The following is an 18206-nucleotide window of genomic DNA, read 5'->3' as shown; positions in this document are numbered from 1 at the left end:
AAAACAAAGGTATAAAGTATAAGAAAATGACCTGAAAATTAGCACACAAAAAAGAAAAGAAAAACAAAATTTGAAAATTATAGTAATTCTGTAAAACAATATTAAATATTTAATTAAAAATATATCGTTCTTTTTCTCCCAAAGAAAATTTCCCCTGGCTTTTTAAAACTAACATTTTCTGAATCTTTTGTTTTTTGTAATTTGTGAAACGTTTCTGACCAAGTTGCTCATCGCCCTTTTAAAATAATTGTTCTAAATACATTATAATAGAAATGTAGATTACCTTGTACTGAGAGAAGAAAGACGATAAACCCCCTCGCTGCTGATGTTAGACCCATCGCTGCTCCGCTCATCTCTCAGAGGGTGGAAACTGTCCAGTATTTAAAGGAGCTCTACAGAAAAGGATGTGGTCTTGCATTAACACTTGTCTTCTGTAGACACGGCTGAACGACACAGCTGATAAAATCTTCCTTCCTCTTTATATCATTAACAAGCCTGAGCCGCTGCATGTTTGTACATCTTCGAATGTAAATAAAGAAATAACTGTTGTTGTCGCCTGCTTCATTTCTCTGCCATTTCAGATCCTTCCAGTCCTTCATGTCATGCAGCCGCCATCCTCCATCACCCTGACCTTCCCCGCCTACCTGCTCACCTGTTCCCACTTCCCCATCAGCCCTGTAGTTACCCCTGAACAAGCTGGCTTGATTTATTACAAAAACCACTGGAACAGGGCAATGTGCAACAAAAGAAGAAATGATGATAAATCAGTAAGAAATAAAAAGCTCAAGAAAATTACCTGAAAATTTGTAAAAAAAAAAAAAAAAAAAAAAAGTAAAAGAAAAATACCAGAAATTAGTAAAACATACAAGAAAATGACCTTAAAATTTGCTGACATCACGGTAATAGCTGGTGTAAACAGCTGATGCAGAAGGATATTTAAAATGTCACAAGTAAACGCAGAGGTTCACTGACAGAGCAGCACCATGTGACAAGTTGGCATGAGATTGCGTGTGTGTGTGTGTGTGTGTGTGTGTGTGTGTGTGTGTGTGTGTACACTGCCTGTTAAAGGAGCAAATATTGCAGCTTGGCCATTCTGTGTAAAAGGTACGATCGCTGGATTTGGGGAGTAAGTCGTAGGTAGTAACTGCGCTGAAATGGTCTCTGTATTGAAAGATATCTGTGTAAAAAGGGCTTGTGTGTCATCACACTGAAATGCGATGACACCAATTATAGTGGAGACTGCCACAGAAGAAGATCTGAGTATTTTATGAGGTGTTTGTGTCCATCTGTCTGATGGGTTAGCAAGTAGGGAAGCTCACAAGCATGACCTACTAACATCATTTTGTTGCAGGTGTCCATGTTTTTCCGAGGAGATGCACAGGGATGCATTTTAAACAGAGGTAAGGAATTTGAAATCACAATTATCAACTTCCAACATGCAGCAGTAATCACTTTTGAGATGCCAAAATCTCAAAGTTGTTTAGTTTCAGGGGAGCTTTTAAGTCTCTTTTAGGGGAGAATGAGCACTTCACAAACATGTTGACACTTGGAAGGATTTATTAACAAGAAAGTTTATTATAGAATAAAATATCAGAATATTTAAACAATAGCAATCAGTGCAATCAATACAAAAATAATAAGCTGAGCTTTAAATGCAGACAAAACAACAGTAAAATCATTTTAAATTCAACAAAATATAACTTGTGATGCGCCATAAGTAAAAGATGAGAAAATGAGCAGAATATCTGCAATATTTGACAATAAAAAGCTGATGAAGTGAATAAACAGAGGAACAGAGAAAGTCTGTGCTTTTTGGAAGTGATTTCGTTGTTCACGGCTTTGTGATACTCTGCTGAGCAGCGTCAGTTTCTAATGACACCTGCAACTTCTTAATTCAAAGATCTGGAAAGTCCCTGAGTTTTAAGCCAAACCATGATGTTTTTTTGCTAACCCTAACCTGTTGCTTTTGTTGCACAGGAAAATAAATATAAGTACAAAGTATTTTACAGATGTTTTTGAGTTTGTTTTGAAAAAGACTGCATCTAACAAGCAGAAAATGAACATTTCTTGTGAAAACGGAAGTGTATTTTTAAAAAAAACAACAGTGCATTTAACAGGTGGTAATCAGCACGCTGATCCCAAACATCAACAACCAGCACGTTCTCATCCGACTCATCACATGGTGCCACTCTGTCAGTGACTATGAATGTCTACATACGACATTTAAGGCGTTCATCTGCATCAGCTGTTTGCGTCCCGGTGTGCTGTTACCATGACGTCAACAAATGCACATGGTGGGATGAAGCAGCGCAGTCCTTATGTTTACACAACAGCGCGGACTGTCAGCGGTGTTAGGATCAGGCAACAAAGTCACAGACGGTTATGTTTAGGCAAAAGAGGCACGTGGTGAGTGATACGGGCCTATAGCATCACCGCTTCAGGAAAGATGCATATGGGTTGTAAACACGGAAACTCAAGGGTGGTGTCTTCAGATTTGTTCTCTCTGGGACCCACTTTCAAAAATTAGCGTATTCAAGCTTCCAAAACGCTGGTTCGATGTGGACGAAATGGCCCTACGATAAAAAACTGCGGATACACCTAAACGTGTCTCCATATGGACATGGCCTCAGTGTCTCTTCTTGGGGGTGTGCAGTTGCATAGTTGGAAAAACAGGCAAGCTGATTTAGAGGAAAAAGGGTGAGCACACTTGTTTGTTTACCTTTAGGGACCAATAGACTCTTGTCTCACTCATGGATGCATGCAAAATAACCTTATTTGGGAACATGTTATGTCTTCCTTCGGAGGACTGTTGTGGTTAAGTACGAGCCTCAGACGGGGACACCTTAAGAATCTCTGTATCGCGATCGAGTCTTTATTAAATCCTGTGTGTAAATCCTCAAAGTCTCCTGAGTTCTTCTTCACACTGTTTTTCCTCATCACAAAGATGTAGAAAAAAAAGCACACATCTACACGGGAAGCAAATTCCCGGCAGGTGTTTGTGGGACCCACCCACCATCAGTTTTGTCCAGTTGTGTTCTCAAATGACGCCGCCTGTGCACGCTGCATGTGGACGCGCCTGATGCCATTCACAGCTGTATGCCAGCATATAACAACATCGCCACCAGTTCTGTCCAAGCACATTGTCATCTGCTGCCGTCCAGCTGCATTAGCTGGAAGCAGTGGGCGGCTTTTGGCGCCACGCTCACACACTGAAGGCACTGACAGAGTGGCGTTATTTGACGAGTTTGGGGTGAGAACGGGCTGCAACAACAGACAGAGGAGGACACCTAACACGTCACGTTTAGACATGAACGTCCGCTGACAAAGCTGCAACCTTCAACGAGGGGGGGCGAGAGCGTGTTGACCGTATGTACTTGGCGAGATGTTGGAAATGCTTTGCTTGTAGCTTTTGCATAAAAAATTGCTCCTTAGTGACACTTTTAAGCAAACACTGCATCGGTATTTGTAAACCACATGTAAGCTGACTGATACTTGAAGCTACTCCAGAGAAATGACCAGGCTGGATGTCGTAGCAATAGGTAATCCAATATTTCAACTCAATCAGGTTTTCATAATTTTGTGTTTAACCCTCCGACACCAGTTTTCTTGTGCTCCATAAAGACGCCTTTCACAAGTTATTTGACCCTTTGAAACAAAATTTCAGCAAATTGATTTCTTTTGAAAACATGGGGGGAAAGGCATTGACCAACATAAAATGTCCCAAAAATTGCAAGATATTTGTAAAAAAGGCCAAGACAATTACCTAAATTTTGTTGTTGTTTTTTTTTGTTTGTTTGTTTGTTTTTAAAGAGGGGAGGGTTATTTGAAAATTTTAAATAATAGTAAAGTAGGAGGAAAAAATATTAATAAGTTTATATTAAAAATTATGTTACACAAAAAATAAAAAAATATATATAATACTTTTTCTGTCTTTTTGCAGGTAATTTTCTTCTTTTTTTCTCTCATATATGGGCAGTGTCTTGCTAAGTTGCTCGCTGTCTTCTTCCCATGTTTTTGAAAGTGAAGTGAAGCCAATTTGCTCAGGTTTCAAAGGGTTAACCTTCTGAAACACCCACTGATTTGTGTTGTTTATACTCTTGTATTTTTGCAGACTGTGCTGTACAGTTCAGATGAATCCTCTGCAGCCTCCTGATGTGTTGATCTGTGAGTAAAAAAACATACTTTGAGAATTACGATAAGATCTCAGAAAACTCAAATAATTAACTCAAAAAAAGGGTGCAGATGCAGTAAAACGGAGGAAATAAACTCTCATGGACTCACCCTGTAGCTGCACCGTTACTCTTAAACATGACGGCCGTGTACTCCACATCCTCCTCTTCATCCTCCTCATCATCCTCCTCTTCCACCTCCTTGGGTCTGATGGGCTGACCGAGCCTGATGTTGGAGTAAAGAGGGTCTTCCCGGTTTTTCAAGAAGGTCACGCTGGCATAGCAGAGGTCGTCCTGCTGCTCTGCCTGTGATCTCGGTCTCGGTGCTGAAGGGACGTCACGCACTGTAACCATGTTTACCTGAAGGGTGAACATCACATTAAGACAACAGTAATTAAGAACAACAACATAGGTCAGCGTGTAAGTATGATTTTTATTACCATGTAGAAAAACAAAATGATGTAGTAACACACCTGCAGGGTTAAAGGTGAGTATGTTGTTCTGCAGTTGCAGTGACTTTACAAATTATACATCAGACGCTATAAAGTCTTGCATTTGGCATTTATTTATTGTTTCCTGTTGTGTGATTAAGCTTTATTTTCAAGGCCAAAAGGTGAGCCACGGGTTTGAGGTCAGCTCTGTTTTTTGCAATTCCAGCTCATCACCAGTAGAGGTCAATAAAGTTCAAGGATTACCTGACAATGGAAACACAGGATTACCTGTGTTTCCATTGCAGGAGACAGGATTATTTACAGGAACGGCCTCGTAGTCGCTCCTCTCAGCATTTGTGTCTTTATATCAGCGTAGATCCCCAGCAGGACCCACTGGACTCCAGAGTTGACATAATCATTCTTCATCTTCCTCTGAGGGGCTTTATGCTGCGTTCATGTGATATCGGAAGATCGTAGTTTCCGAGTTGGGAACTCACTCTTACAGCTTTGTTGTGTTCATGTGCTTTGAGGTCGTAAAGCGGAAACAACATGGATGGGTTAAACAAGAAGTTGAAAGTTGTTTCAAGGTACAAGGTATAAGGTACAGGTTAGATTTATTAGTCATTTTATAAGCGTAAAAAATGTAGTTGAAGGTTGAGTTGATTAAAATCTCCAGCTGCTATGAAAAATTCCATCTGGATGCTCGGGCATGCTGTTGCTGATGGCATCAAACAATTCCTGCAGAGCACTTTTTGAATTTGCGTCAGAGTTTTGTGTCCTATTGGCTCTGAACAAGGTCCGGCCATCCAGTGCAACAGCTTGATCCGGGATGTTAATCATGTCTCGTGAAGATGTGCAAAGAGCAGTCTGATCTCCTGTTGCTGAGGAACAGCTCTCAGTCCAAGTCAGGTCAGCCTCACCCTGATGCCAGCTCTCCTCCCTCTCTTTGCTGTTTCCATATGTGAATTAATAAAAAAGTTTCTTACCGTTGACCAAACATTGACTTTTGGACGCCATGTTTATGTTTGTATGACGTCAAGTTGGCAACTCGTGTCAGAAAATTATTTTCAAGTTTTTTTTTCAACATGAAAGGTTGTTCATGTGAATTTTCCCAACGGGAAAGGCATGACATCACATCAGCGCAGTATTAAAATTGGCGCTTGTTGACCTCTGACCCTGCAGTTTTTCAGTTCCCACTCCAAGGCAGGGACTTGTATCTTTGTAGAAGTTCTCAAAAACTGTCCCACAGGGGCGGTTCCTGCAGAGCAGACACACCAACGGACGAGACGCCATAAAACTACCCCCAACTTCCTGCAGGGGAAACCTGCCTACAGTAATCCAGTAATAAGAGGACCAATAAATACATCACCTACAATGCTAGAATACTAGTATTGTAATACTACTACTGTAAAACTACTAGTCTAAAGTGTCCCTGTCTCCGCACTTTATGATTTATATGTCCAGTGTGTCGGATTTAAGGGGATTTATCGGCAGAACAGGAATATAATATAATAAGTATGTCTTATTTAGTGTATAATTACCTGAAAATAAGAATTGTAATGTTTTTATTACCTAAGAAAGAGTAGTTTATATTTACATAGGGAGTATATTCTCATCTACGGAGATCACCATGTTGCATATGTTTCTGTAGAAGCCCAGAACAAACAAACCAAACACTGGCTCTAGATAGAGACATTCACGTTCTTGCATCTCTTTGCTCTCACGGCAAGAGCTTTAGATGTAGAGCTTTTTTTCTGTGTTTTTACGTGTTTAAATCAACATGTCCGATCATTTTGGAAAGAAAGAGACCTCTGCAGATATGTATGCAGATATGGGGATAATACTATTTGTAAAATTTTATGAATGTTGTATGATGTTTTGTACTTTATTGAATCAAATGTTGTCATTTATTTATTTATTTATTCCACCTACATGCCCATAGTCTATGGGTGGAAAACATTGGTTTTGCTAAAACGTGGTACAATGCATCTCTCCTTGTTTTATATAAGGCTAATGTTTTATTGCACACTGTCCTTGTCTAAACAGAATTACATTACATTACATAACTTATTTTGGCTCCCAGAATAAACCTACTGAACGATGAATACTGAAGGAATTATGACGGGGAGACATTTCAGCTTAAATCTTTAGGACAAAAGAATAAGTGGGCAAAGGAAAACAAAGTTGTGACAAATGGACAATGAATGGAAATGAACAGGATTTAAAAAAAACAAAAGGGGGAGACGGACAGAAATGGTAAACGGACTACACCTTTATTGCGTTTTTTTCACTTTAACAAAGTGTTTTATAATTGGCCGACACTGACACATTCCCACATGCCTCGCTAAAAGATAAAGATTCAGCTTGAGGAGAAAAATCTTCAAAGAAGGATATAAAGCACTTTTAAAACAAGTTTCCAGGTGAAAGTGGACACCTGAACTCTTTTTCCTCACCTGAAGTTTGTTGTCTTGTCTCACTCTTGGCTCGAGGGTTTGCTCCAAAGACTTTTTTCTTCTGGGTTAAAAAAAAGTGAATCAACAAGCAAATGAATCATCAAATAAAATGATTTAACGACTGACCTGACTTAAGGTGCGTTTCTGAATATGAACGCAGTAAAACGAGCTGCTCACCTCATCAACAGGAAAGCAGAAAGGAAAATGAGAGCCAGAAAAATCACGGTGATTGATCCAGCAGCTACGGATTTCATTGAACCTGGAAAACAGTGATAATGATAATAAGACATCTTCTTGAAGGTAAAATAATGAATGAATGAGCTATGGACATACACATTAATAGCACCTACTGGATACAATGATGAGATGTAAAGTGGAGTTTTGACGTCCTCTGCTATTTTGGGCTTCACAGTAATAATTCCCGCTGTGTTCGGCTCTGATTTCAGTGATGATGAAGATCTGTCTGAATGCTTTTGGTGAGTCTTCGTTCTCCTTGTACCAGGTGTAGTTAGCTGCTGGGTTAGCGTCACTGCTGCAGGTCAGAGTCACTGAGCTGCCCTCCTCTATCTCAGCAGAGGGACTCACTGACACAGAGGGACGCTTTGGAGCATCTGGAGGACAACGTGTAGAAAAAGCAAAATGTGCACACATACTTACGTATACTATTAAAACCGATTCTAATTACTGAAGAATACATTTTTTTAATGCAAGGTAAACAAGGTTATCATTATGACTGCCACCTACTGAGAGGGGCACCAAATATGTCATGATTACATTAAATATTTTACCTTCTCAGCAGATACATTTTGGAAGTTACAGTTGATTTGCATGAATAAAACTGCATTCTGCCTATGAGGAATCATTTGGCCAGAAAGGACTGGAGGAATGATTGCATTGACCAAAATCCTTTTTAAATGTACAAATGGCGTGTGAGAATATAATTTAGACTTTTAGGATTCTCAATCCTTTAAACTGCTTATGCTGCAGCTTTAAAGCATATCTCTCCCAGTCTCAGCTCAGATGTTTAGATCAACTGTCTGTACTTAAAAACATCGTATGTTGAAGAGATATGCTGAAGTTTTACTTACACTGGACATCTATGCGTACAGGCGTGAAGGTTATGTTGCCATATTTGTTCTCACATTTGCAGTGGTAGATCCCGCTGTCCTCAAAGCTGATTAAATCAAAATGATGAATGCCTTCTGGTCCCTGAACCAGTGTTTGGTTCTCCTTGTACCAGGTGTATTTAGCTGCTGGGTTAGCGTCACAGCTGCAGCTCAGAGTCACTGAGCTGCCCTCCTCTATCTCAGCAGAGGGACTCACTGACACAGAGGGACGCCTCGGAGCATCTGGGGGAAAAATGTTTACAGGGATTATCCCAGGCGTGTTAAGACAGAAGATCGTGTGTATTTAGACTCTGAAGGCCATCTGACAAACGGATGTGTGACTCCTGAAACTGAATAAAACTCCTAAAGGTGTCGAGCGAATTACAGCAGACAGAGAATATGAAGCATGTAGAGTTCAAAAAAGTGATTATAATCAGAAAAGTCTGGACAGATTTAAACTGTGTTTTAGTTTTAAATCAGCTGTTTCACTTACATTTCACATTTATAGAGATGGATTCAGACATACTATTCCCCAGCTCATTCTTAGCTGTGCAGTAATACTCTCCAGAGTGAGAGGACTGAACAGGGGTGAAGGCAAACTGTTTCTTTGTACTGAGAGGTTTCAGGTCTAGATTTCCATCCTCCTTGTACCAGGTGTAGTTAGCTGCTGGGTTAGCGTCACTGCTGCAGGTCAGAGTCACTGAGCTGCCCTCCTCTATCTCAGAGGGACTCACTGACACAGAGGGACGCTTTGGAGCATCTGAAGGAGACATGATTAACAAACATTACAATATTTACATGATATTGTAGTATTATTTTTGTTTCATTATTATTCTTTTTTTTATTATTTGTCACAGTGGCGGTCCAGAGTGCAGATCACTTCCTCGTCAGGGTTTGTAATTAAGTAATTCTGATTCTACATAACAGACTGTAAAAATAAAGTGAACCTTATTTTCATTCAGCCATTACAACGATTTTGAATTAGGAAAAGTACAACAAACTCCATCGGAATACGCTTTGTATTTATACTCACAGCTGTTGCAACATCAACTATGCACTTGTTGTCTTTACAAGACAGAACATAACTATAATGTCTTGTTTAACTTTTGGTTTTGCTGATGTTACTTTTGGTTTTGCTGATGTCTTGTTTAACTTTTGGTTTTGCTGATGTTACCGGCTAATAAATCACAAACCATGTGCATGAGCCTTACTTACACACGTCCTGGTTGCCGGAGAGCTAACAGGCTGCTTGTTGATCAGAGTAGATTGTGCTTTTTTATTTTTAATTTTTTGTTTGCCTGGTTTTTTTCTTCTTACTCATGTTTTTTTTTTTTTGAGAACATTGGGAGTTTACCCTGGTCCTCTGTATCCAGGATTTTTTTTATCATTAGTTCATTTTTCATGAAATGCATGTCATATAAGTCTATGAGCACTGGGCAGGGATTTATGTTTTCTTATGTTGGCTTAGGCAAAGCACTTGCAATGGCTTTTGGCTTCTTTTTTTTTTCATTTAAAATTATTGCTGATTTTTTTTTTTTTTTTAAGTTGGTGGGGGGGGGGGGGGGTGCAAAACCTTTTTGCGTTTTGATTTTTTTTCCTTTTAAAATTTTTGGTGTTTTTATTCTTTTTAATTTTTTTTTTTGACTTTTTTGTTCTTTAAAGATGTTTCCTTTTTTCTTTTACGTATTTTGGTGATTTTTAAAGAAAATATATATTTCAAACCGGAAGACCTACCAAAATTAAAATCCCAAAAATCATGTTATTTATTATAGTCTGGGACTGTAAAAACTGGAATTTGCATTGAATTTCGTTGGAGGTTCAGATAAATCTCTGATAAACAAAAACAACTCTCCCTGAGGCCTATTCTTATTTTTGAATTGACTTGTACCTCAATTTAAAGTCCCGCGAAATAAAAATTGCCATATTCACTATAAAATCAAATAATTTTTCAAACTAACAGCATCCATTCTGTCTCAGTTATAAACTGATTAACTCCAGTTGAAAGCACATGATAACATTAACATGAAATGTAGCAACAACATATTCTATACTGACACTATTCCTTAGTCACAAAAGAAATTCAGGATGTTACATCAAAAGCATCCAGTAAATCTGAATGTTACTTTTCTTTTCGGTGGCTCTTCCACTGGTGGTAGTTTAGTTTTTTTTGCAACACTGCTGCATCTACATTAACATTTAGAAGACTCCAGCAAGGTTACGTCAAACATAGTAATTGTATTTGTGACATTTGAGTGTTAAAGCATCTTGATACAGTGCAGTAAACTCACACACTGGAGGAGAGGGGGAACTCTCGTGTCCTATCAAAGCACAAGAGATGATGTGTTGTGCATCAAACGGGCCATAATAGAAATATGTCTGTCCCCAGGTCATTTTCTCTCCACTCCTGAACCAGACGTAGGAAGGATTACGAGCTGGAAAGCAGCTGCTCAGACACTTGAGCTCTACATAGGTAGCTGACCGAATGACTGTTCTGATCACTTGCACCTGCAGAGCTGGATGAGAACAAGAAACAATATAATATTACTGTCTTTAAAAAAAGAAAATCAAAAAAAGATGTTAAATGTAAATACACCAATTTGACAAAACATTAAAACCACAAATGGGTAAAGTGAGTAGCACTGATAATTTCGTTGAAATGCAATGTTCTGCTGGGAAACTTTTGGTCCTGGCATCCACTGCCAACATGCTGGTGCCAGACATAGACTGTATATAAAGATGGAAAACATGATCACCCCCCCAAAATGTAACTTTTTAGTCTTAATCACTCCCTGGTGTCTGTCTGCAGTATAGCTCATAAAAGCCCGCCCCTCCAAGTTAGTGAATAGAGATAGGCCAGACTAAAACTACACCAAATAAATTTTCCCAAAGGTGGTTTCTGACACTGACAGTAAATCTCATCAGCCTAATGTTTGTTCAAGTGTTTGTTTTATGATAACTTTGATTTTAAAGTGTTATTCAGTTATACCAAATAAGGTTTTTCTGCCATGATTGACAGCTGTGACAGCCAATCCATGCACTTGCATTCAATGGAGCTAATTGGTTGGTCTCAATAGAGTAGTGAAATAATGAGTCCTAAAACACAGAAGTCCGTGAGCCTTTTTGCACTTCAGGTTCCCTCGTCTTAGAGGCTTTGGGGTTTTTGAATGGGTTTTCAGTAAAATGCCTTAAATAAGGTCTGTGTTTAACACAGGCTAAAGATATTTAGACATTTTGTTCTAAAACATAAAATATGTCCATATAAACACGATTTTTTTTAACTTTTAAGGTTTTTACGCATCTTAAAAAAGATGGTTGCTAACAGGTGGTTATATGGGACTACAGTGTTTGTCAGAGATGTTAGACGTCATCACAGCGGACACAGAAACTAATCAAACCTATTCGTCGCCTTTACAGCTTTACAGAGTCGCACTTGAATTTGTAGAGTTATCTGTTTATAATATTTTTTGATTATGTTTTAACGTGTTTTTATAGTGAAGCTGAACGATTCGGGTGGTGACGTTGAAGTCGTGCAACCACGATGTAGTTCGTGTACAGCCTAACAATAGTTTTGCATCTGCCGATTTCATCTACGCTTCACAACAAACAAAAGTGGCGTTCACCCGTTAGGATTATCATGTTGAAACTGTGTGTTCATCACAGAGTTTATTTTCAGCAGTAATCCAAAATCCGATTGAAAAACTCATAAAGTTTTGGACTAGGGAACCAGTGCCATGCTAACTTTCTGGTTGGCCTATAAAAATATGTCTTCCTTCACCACTCTGTGACATTCCCCTCACAAGATTGCAACGCCGTTATTCCTGATATTTAGCCTCACTTAACCATAGCAGGGGTAAGTGGGGGCATGTCGCCCATCTTTATATACAGTCTATGGTGCCAGACACAACAGGACACGTCCAGAGGTTCTGTGTCCATGACTCAACAGGTCAGAGCCAAGTCTGATACAAGGAGGCCACACATGGACGCTCGATCTGATTGGGATCTGGGGAATTTGAAGACCAGTTTGATGCCTTGAACTCTTTGTCACATTGGTGCATTGTCCTGCCGCCACCGTGGACTGCCGATGTCGAGGGGCATCCACATGACGCCAGGACCAAACCTTTCCCAGCAGGATAAGATCACCGTAGACTTTTGCAATGGTTTAATTTCATTGACAAATCTGTCCCTGAGCTCCTACCAATGTATTTATCCTCCTACATGCCATGCAAACAGTGCAGTCATCGTCGATGCATCCAGGCCAGGTGCCCCTTCAACGTGGAAAACACTGCAGCGGGATGTAAAGCTGTCCAGCTTTATCCCACTGAGGGGTTTTAAACTACTTCTAAGGACACTGGAAAAAGCATATTTGTAAATTTCTGTTTTTAGTATTTTTAATCTGCTTCTACTTGACACTTTCACTTAAGTGTCTGTTTGTCTGTAAATAATTGTTGGTATTCTGCATGTTGTCTGAAATAGGTCTCTCTTCAGAGTGAGACGTCATGTCTCAATGAGAAAACCTGTATAAAAAAAAGGTTTAATAATATAAAAAAATAGTGTCATTCACTTCACCTGTCAGTGGTTTTGATGTTAAAATGTTGGCATTCAGTATTTTTAAATGTACTGTGTTAGTGGGTGTTTTTTTAAATTTATTTGTTTGTGTTTACCTGTGACAGTCAACGATGTACCGGGTGAACTAGTCCATTCAAAGCTTCCTGTTTTGAATTTCAAGTAATACCTGGCTGAATCGCTCTCTCTCAAGTCGGAGATTTTCAGTGTGGAGCGTCCTCTCTCTGTTTTGACCTCAACACGACCTGAATACTGTGATTTTTTCATCAGGTCCTCTGGTTGTGGAGGCCAATAATGACTTCTATCACCACTGAACCAAAATGTAGATTTGTCAGTGTAATTGTATCGGTCGTACGTGCAAGAAATGTCCACTGAAGAGCCTTTGGAGGCGCAGATGTTTTTGTCAGTGTAAGTAAGTCCGTTGCAAGTGTGACCACCTACACCTGAAAGATAAAACAATATTTTTTGACCATTTTTAACAAGGGTTAGTGAGGACTCAAAATGCAAAATGTCTCCATATTAAAATACATGTAATGATAAGGCTCCACCATATGGTCTGTCTGTCTGAAACAGTGGAGTAAACTCACACAATGAAGGAGAGGGGAAATCCTCGTGTCCTTCCAATGCGCAGGAATAACTGTTACCATTCGTAAAGCTGTTTAAAGAAGTTGTTCTATATGGAATTATATGTCCGTTTCTGTACCACATGACGTGAAAATGATTTCGTCCACAGTAAGCGAAACACTTAAGTGAATTGCTGGTGAGTTTGGTCACCTGGAGACCTGGATTTGTGAAGAGGGAACAAAAATGTAATTTTAGACAAAAATTTTAAAATGCACATGCAACACATTTATATTATTGCTTTCTAGATGCTGAAAATTTTGAAATAATCAACATATGTATGAAAATGTTACCTGTGACAGACAAAGTGACTCCAGGTTCACCAGTATATTTCTCATCATCGTTTGTTATAAACCTGAACCTGTATTTGCCTGAGTCGCTCTGTCTCAGGTCTCTGATTGTCAGTGTGCACTTCTTATTATTACAAGAGTGATCTGCACGTCCTGAATACTTGGGGTCTTTTGTCAGATCCAAAGGATTATGTTTTTCCATTTTAATAAACCAGAATTTAGTAATAGCTTCCGTCTCATGACTCCCTGGGTATTTGTAGGAGCAGTGTATGTCTACTGTTGATCCTTCAGGGGCACAGATGTTTTGTTTAGGGTAAGTCACTTCATAAAAATATCGACCCCATATCACTGTAGGAGAGAGCACATCAGAAACCACAGTCAGACACAGAACAGCATCAGCAGACAGACTTTCATTTGGAGTGAAGCGGCTTCAGTGAACTTGCATTTCTCAAAACGACTGCAGCTCTGTCCCATAAGTCATTCTGAGACTATGATAATCTTTACTTGTTTTTGGGGTCAGGGAAGGGAATGTGAGCTAACTTAACAAAACACATTGTTTTATTGCAAGTTCATCTCAAACTGAAGTCTTATTGCATATCATGCTTTTCTTATATTTTTACTTCTTTGCTCAGGACTTTCTAACATCTGTCAGTTTGAATGTTATTTTGTTTTTTTGCCACAGTGAACAGAGGTGTGGAGAAATTTACCAATCCACTTTTACATGGTAATTTATACTGCAAAAGAAAAGCCAAAGACAAAAACATGATCTCTGCAGTTTATCTGTACATTCACTGAAGCAGGACATCACACAGAGGGTGCGGTGCAGAACGTGTGAACTTCAACACAGCATTTCCAGAAACGACTGCTGAAGTATGAACATTAGGAGGGTGTGAGACATAAAAAAAGAATCAGCTTTGCTCGGTTGGTTTTTGCTCTGTGGTCGAGCTGCAGCAGAGTGTGAATGGAAACTGCGAATGGAAAATGCAGAAAACCGAGGCGCGGGCAAATAGTGTGACATGTAGATAACCAAATAACAGACCTATCCAAAAAGAGAAATAGTCCAAACTACTGATGTTATCAAAAAAAAAGCCCCCAAATTAACTGATGCACATGTCTGTTTTAAAAGTGGAAATTATAGCTGTATAACTGCATCAAATATTTTTGACTGCTACCAGCTTCCACTACTAGTCAAAAGTAGGAACAAACAGTCACAATTCAGATTAAACAAAAGTGAAATATAGTGAACTAACTACATTAATTTAAATGTGCTCTTATCAAGCCAATCAATCTGAATTTAACATTAATCTCACTGTTTGCTTCTTGTGCAAAAAGAAATGCACCTACAGGCAAATTTCTCCTTTTAAGGTTCAATTTCGGTCAGCATTACATCCAGCCTGATCAGCATTTACTGTTGGAAAAAGTCACATGACTTTAATGTCACCACCACAAACAAGCCTGTGAGGCGCGTCCGGTGTGATTATGTTCTGTAGATTTAGCTACTTGTTACCAAACACCTATTTTAAGACACGTAAAAGCTGCAGAAATCACGCGCGGGGTGTTATTTACTGGCCTATTTTATATAGTAGAACAGTAGAAGAAGTCTGTTAAGGTTGTGTTAACCACAGACTTTATTTCATTCATATACTTTGAGACGAGGGAACCAGGACGGCTATAATGCTTTAAGGAGTCATTCCTGGGACACTCTTTGGACACACTTAAAGCAGTATTGATTGTTTTTTTTCCACTTGGGACAGCGCAAAATGCTGTAAACACAATATGGATATTTTGTCTCCTTATAGACATGATATGGTGTTTTAGCGAAGAGACAGAACAACTTTAGTATTCATTTAAAATTGTTTTTCTGGACATCCGATAAATGTTTCAAGCTTTTTTCTTTTTTTTTCATTGAAAAACAAGCCTGTTCTCATCCCAAAAATGTGAAATACCGCTGCTTTTTTTTTCAGCATAAGATCCTAACGCTTTCACTTCCACAAAATACGCCACAGTGGATGGATCCAACAAACCCCGGACTTTCCTGCAGGAGTCTGGTGTTCACTTCCCTCTGAATGTGATTTTTTTTTCTTACACATTAACATGTGCCTCTTTTGCCTAATCCTAACCAACCTCTTCGGCATGTTGGCTTAATATGTAGACGCAGACGTCCACTGCAAAGCGGCAAAATGTAATGATTTGGGATGAGAACGTGTTCTTACAGCGCATGCATATTACTACAATGTTCAAGGTTTGATTCCAGCCACCACATTTTTGCTGCATGTCAAACTGCTCTGTCTTTTGTCATAAGCCCTTTGTACACAGTGAGTGTGTCATAAAACCTCTACAAAATCACTTATTTAACCCCACCTTTGCTTTTACATACAGACCCAAAATCAGCAGCACAGTGCATGCTGACATCCTGGAAACAAGCAAGGCGTGACATGTGATACAACTCTGTGAAAGCAGCGCAACAAAAAGCGACATAAACAACAACAAAACATGGCTATTACAATCGTTTACAGTCCCTGTTATATGGCGGCTGATCTTTTGTGCTGCTCGGAGGGTAACAAGCTCGCGGATATCATTGTTTTCCCATTTTGTGGATATTTACGATTGCTGGTCTTCTTCATTGAATTAGCTGCTAACAGCTGCTTTTTAAGTGGATCACACTCACAACACGCTGCCACACATGATCCCGTCCTGCTGGCTGTCCCTTTAAAACAGACGCTGATTGATAACTCATGGCTTAAAAGCTAGACAACTGTTATTACTTTCTACTATCATATATTTTAGTTTCCAGTTTGCCTCTACGTGTTTTATTTCTCCAATGACGGCAAGAAAAAACAATTGCCAGTAAAAATATATACATATATATATATCTTTCACAAAAATAGAAATCAGCTACCTGCTGCTGCTGGAAATAAGGCTGATGAGAGCAGGCAGAGAAAACTTAAATAGTAATGTTACGGGCCAAAAACAGAACAATGAAAGAGGCAAAAGCCCTCTGTAGAGCTGAGGGGAAATTCACAGTCAGGTGATAATTCACAGCTGCTCTATTAAAGCTCTTTTCATTTTATAAAGTACTTTGATCCATATTCATTAGTGCAACCTTAAGTCCTGTTATCCACCTTAAAACTTGCCACAGTAAGTAATTTCTTGTATAAAAGACATGATACCTACTCGTGTTGTATTTCCTGTATTAGTTATGCTGTCACAGAGCAAACCGCCTCTAAATTTACTCTAATGTGAACAAACACAGACTAAAGTTGAGTTTGAACTGCAGAATGATACAAGAAACTCCACAGTTTGATGAATGTTATGTGACAAAAAACATTTAGATATTTTTTAAATCGTTAATGTGTGTACAGTTATTACTTCCATCTACACAAACACAGCTTTACTTTCGTAAAAGTTGCACAATACTTCAGTTTATTAAGTTTATAATGAGAGGGGGGTTATTATTTAAGGGGAAAATTTTATGCAAAAACTGAGTGTTTGTACCACCAGGGAAAATTATGTATAAAAACAGAATTTTCACGAGGTACAGGAACTTTTGGTATAGGTTTAAATTAATAATTAATTTAAATTTTAAAATTAAATTAAAATGCTTAATCAAAATTCAATGACAGAGAGGGGTGGGATTAAATAAGTTTTTACCTGCTCACTCCTTTTTAAAAATGTAGCCCAAATCATTGTATGTTTGACAATTTACTTTATGTTTTTCCTTTTCTGTAAATATTACTTTTTTGTCTGTCTGCTTGTTTGTGTAATAATTTCTCTACTTTCTTTTTTACATATTCAAGAATAAATCAAATTTTAAAAACTAAATCAATATGTTAAGGCAGAAGTGTGCAGTGAATGTCTGATATTTAAGGGATTGCACTACAATGCATAAGATCAAATATTGTTATTAACTAAGATAGAAACACCTTCTTCTGTGTGTCTGAAGTGTGCTAACTGTCTTTAAATATTAAATGTACACAGTATTACCTTGTGCAGAGAGAAGGAAGACAACAAATCCGCTCGCTGCTGCTGTTAAACTCATAGCTGCTCCTCACGTTTCTGTTCTGTCGTATCAGATACAAGAGAAACACTGAGTTTTATAAGTCACAATAAACCTTTCTAGATGAAAAAAATGAGGATGTGTTCTGTAATGACAGAGTGTGCTTTCTGCTTGTGTTAAATTGATACCAAGCTGATAAAAACCACCTAGTTTCCTTCCTCTTTACATCATTAATATGCATGAGAAGACAAATGGCTGTAAATCCCCACGCTGAAATGAAGAAATGATTCTCACAGTTGTTTTGCAAACGAAGCATTACATTCTCAAAAATGCCCCCGAGAAAAACATTTTGTGACCCTAAAAGTGGCTTGAACATTTTTTTATTATAATTTTTTTTTTCTTTTTAACATTTTTTTTTCTTCCAAACATTATTTCACAGGCAAGATTAATTTATTCACAGCCTCAGTTCACATCATAACTAGTCCATACAGATAAGTCATTTTGTTGCCTTAAAAGTGCCTCAAACACTTTTTTAAAAAGTTTTTGAAAGTAAAAAATTTTACAAAGTTTCAAACA

The 18206-nt window shown here is 38.5% G+C and overlaps 1 protein-coding gene across 1 annotated transcript; it reads right to left on the bottom strand.

The window, feature by feature from the left end:
- Window positions 1-3987: 3987 nt before the first annotated feature.
- Window positions 3988-17849, bottom strand: LOC121942422 (sialoadhesin-like). The gene is made up of 12 exons (XM_042485623.1): window positions 17618-17849; window positions 13637-13981; window positions 13310-13504; window positions 12821-13165; window positions 10448-10672; window positions 8653-8919; window positions 8142-8402; window positions 7404-7664; window positions 7231-7312; window positions 7054-7114; window positions 4282-4529; window positions 3988-4162 (listed from the first exon to the last, which is right to left on the bottom strand). Exons 1-12 carry the CDS (start codon window positions 17670-17672, stop codon window positions 4090-4092), a joined length of 2418 nt encoding a protein of 805 aa, XP_042341557.1. The 5' UTR covers window positions 17673-17849; the 3' UTR covers window positions 3988-4089.
- Between the last annotated feature and the right edge of the window lie 357 nt (window positions 17850-18206).

Source organism: Plectropomus leopardus, chromosome 4 (genome assembly GCF_008729295.1).
Source record: "Plectropomus leopardus isolate mb chromosome 4, YSFRI_Pleo_2.0, whole genome shotgun sequence".
Lineage (NCBI taxonomy): Eukaryota > Metazoa > Chordata > Actinopteri > Perciformes > Serranidae > Plectropomus > Plectropomus leopardus.
Note: the sequence above shows the minus strand (reverse complement) of the source record. Positions and strands in the feature narration are given on the sequence as shown.

What these genes read in the sequence shown, in the direction of transcription:
- LOC121942422 (XM_042485623.1), bottom strand. Translation starts at nt 17,672, where the DNA reads ATGAGTTTAACAGCAGCAGCGAGCGGATTTGTTGTCTTCCTTCTCTCT. An exon ending in TGTACGCATAGATGTCCAGT is followed by an intron (nt 7,665 to 8,141) that starts GTAAGTAAAACT and finishes GTTGTCCTCCAG; the next exon opens with ATGCTCCAAAGCGTCCCTCT. An exon ending in ACATCTCATCATTGTATCCA is followed by an intron (nt 7,313 to 7,403) that starts GTAGGTGCTATT and finishes ACTGTTTTCCAG; the next exon opens with GTTCAATGAAATCCGTAGCT.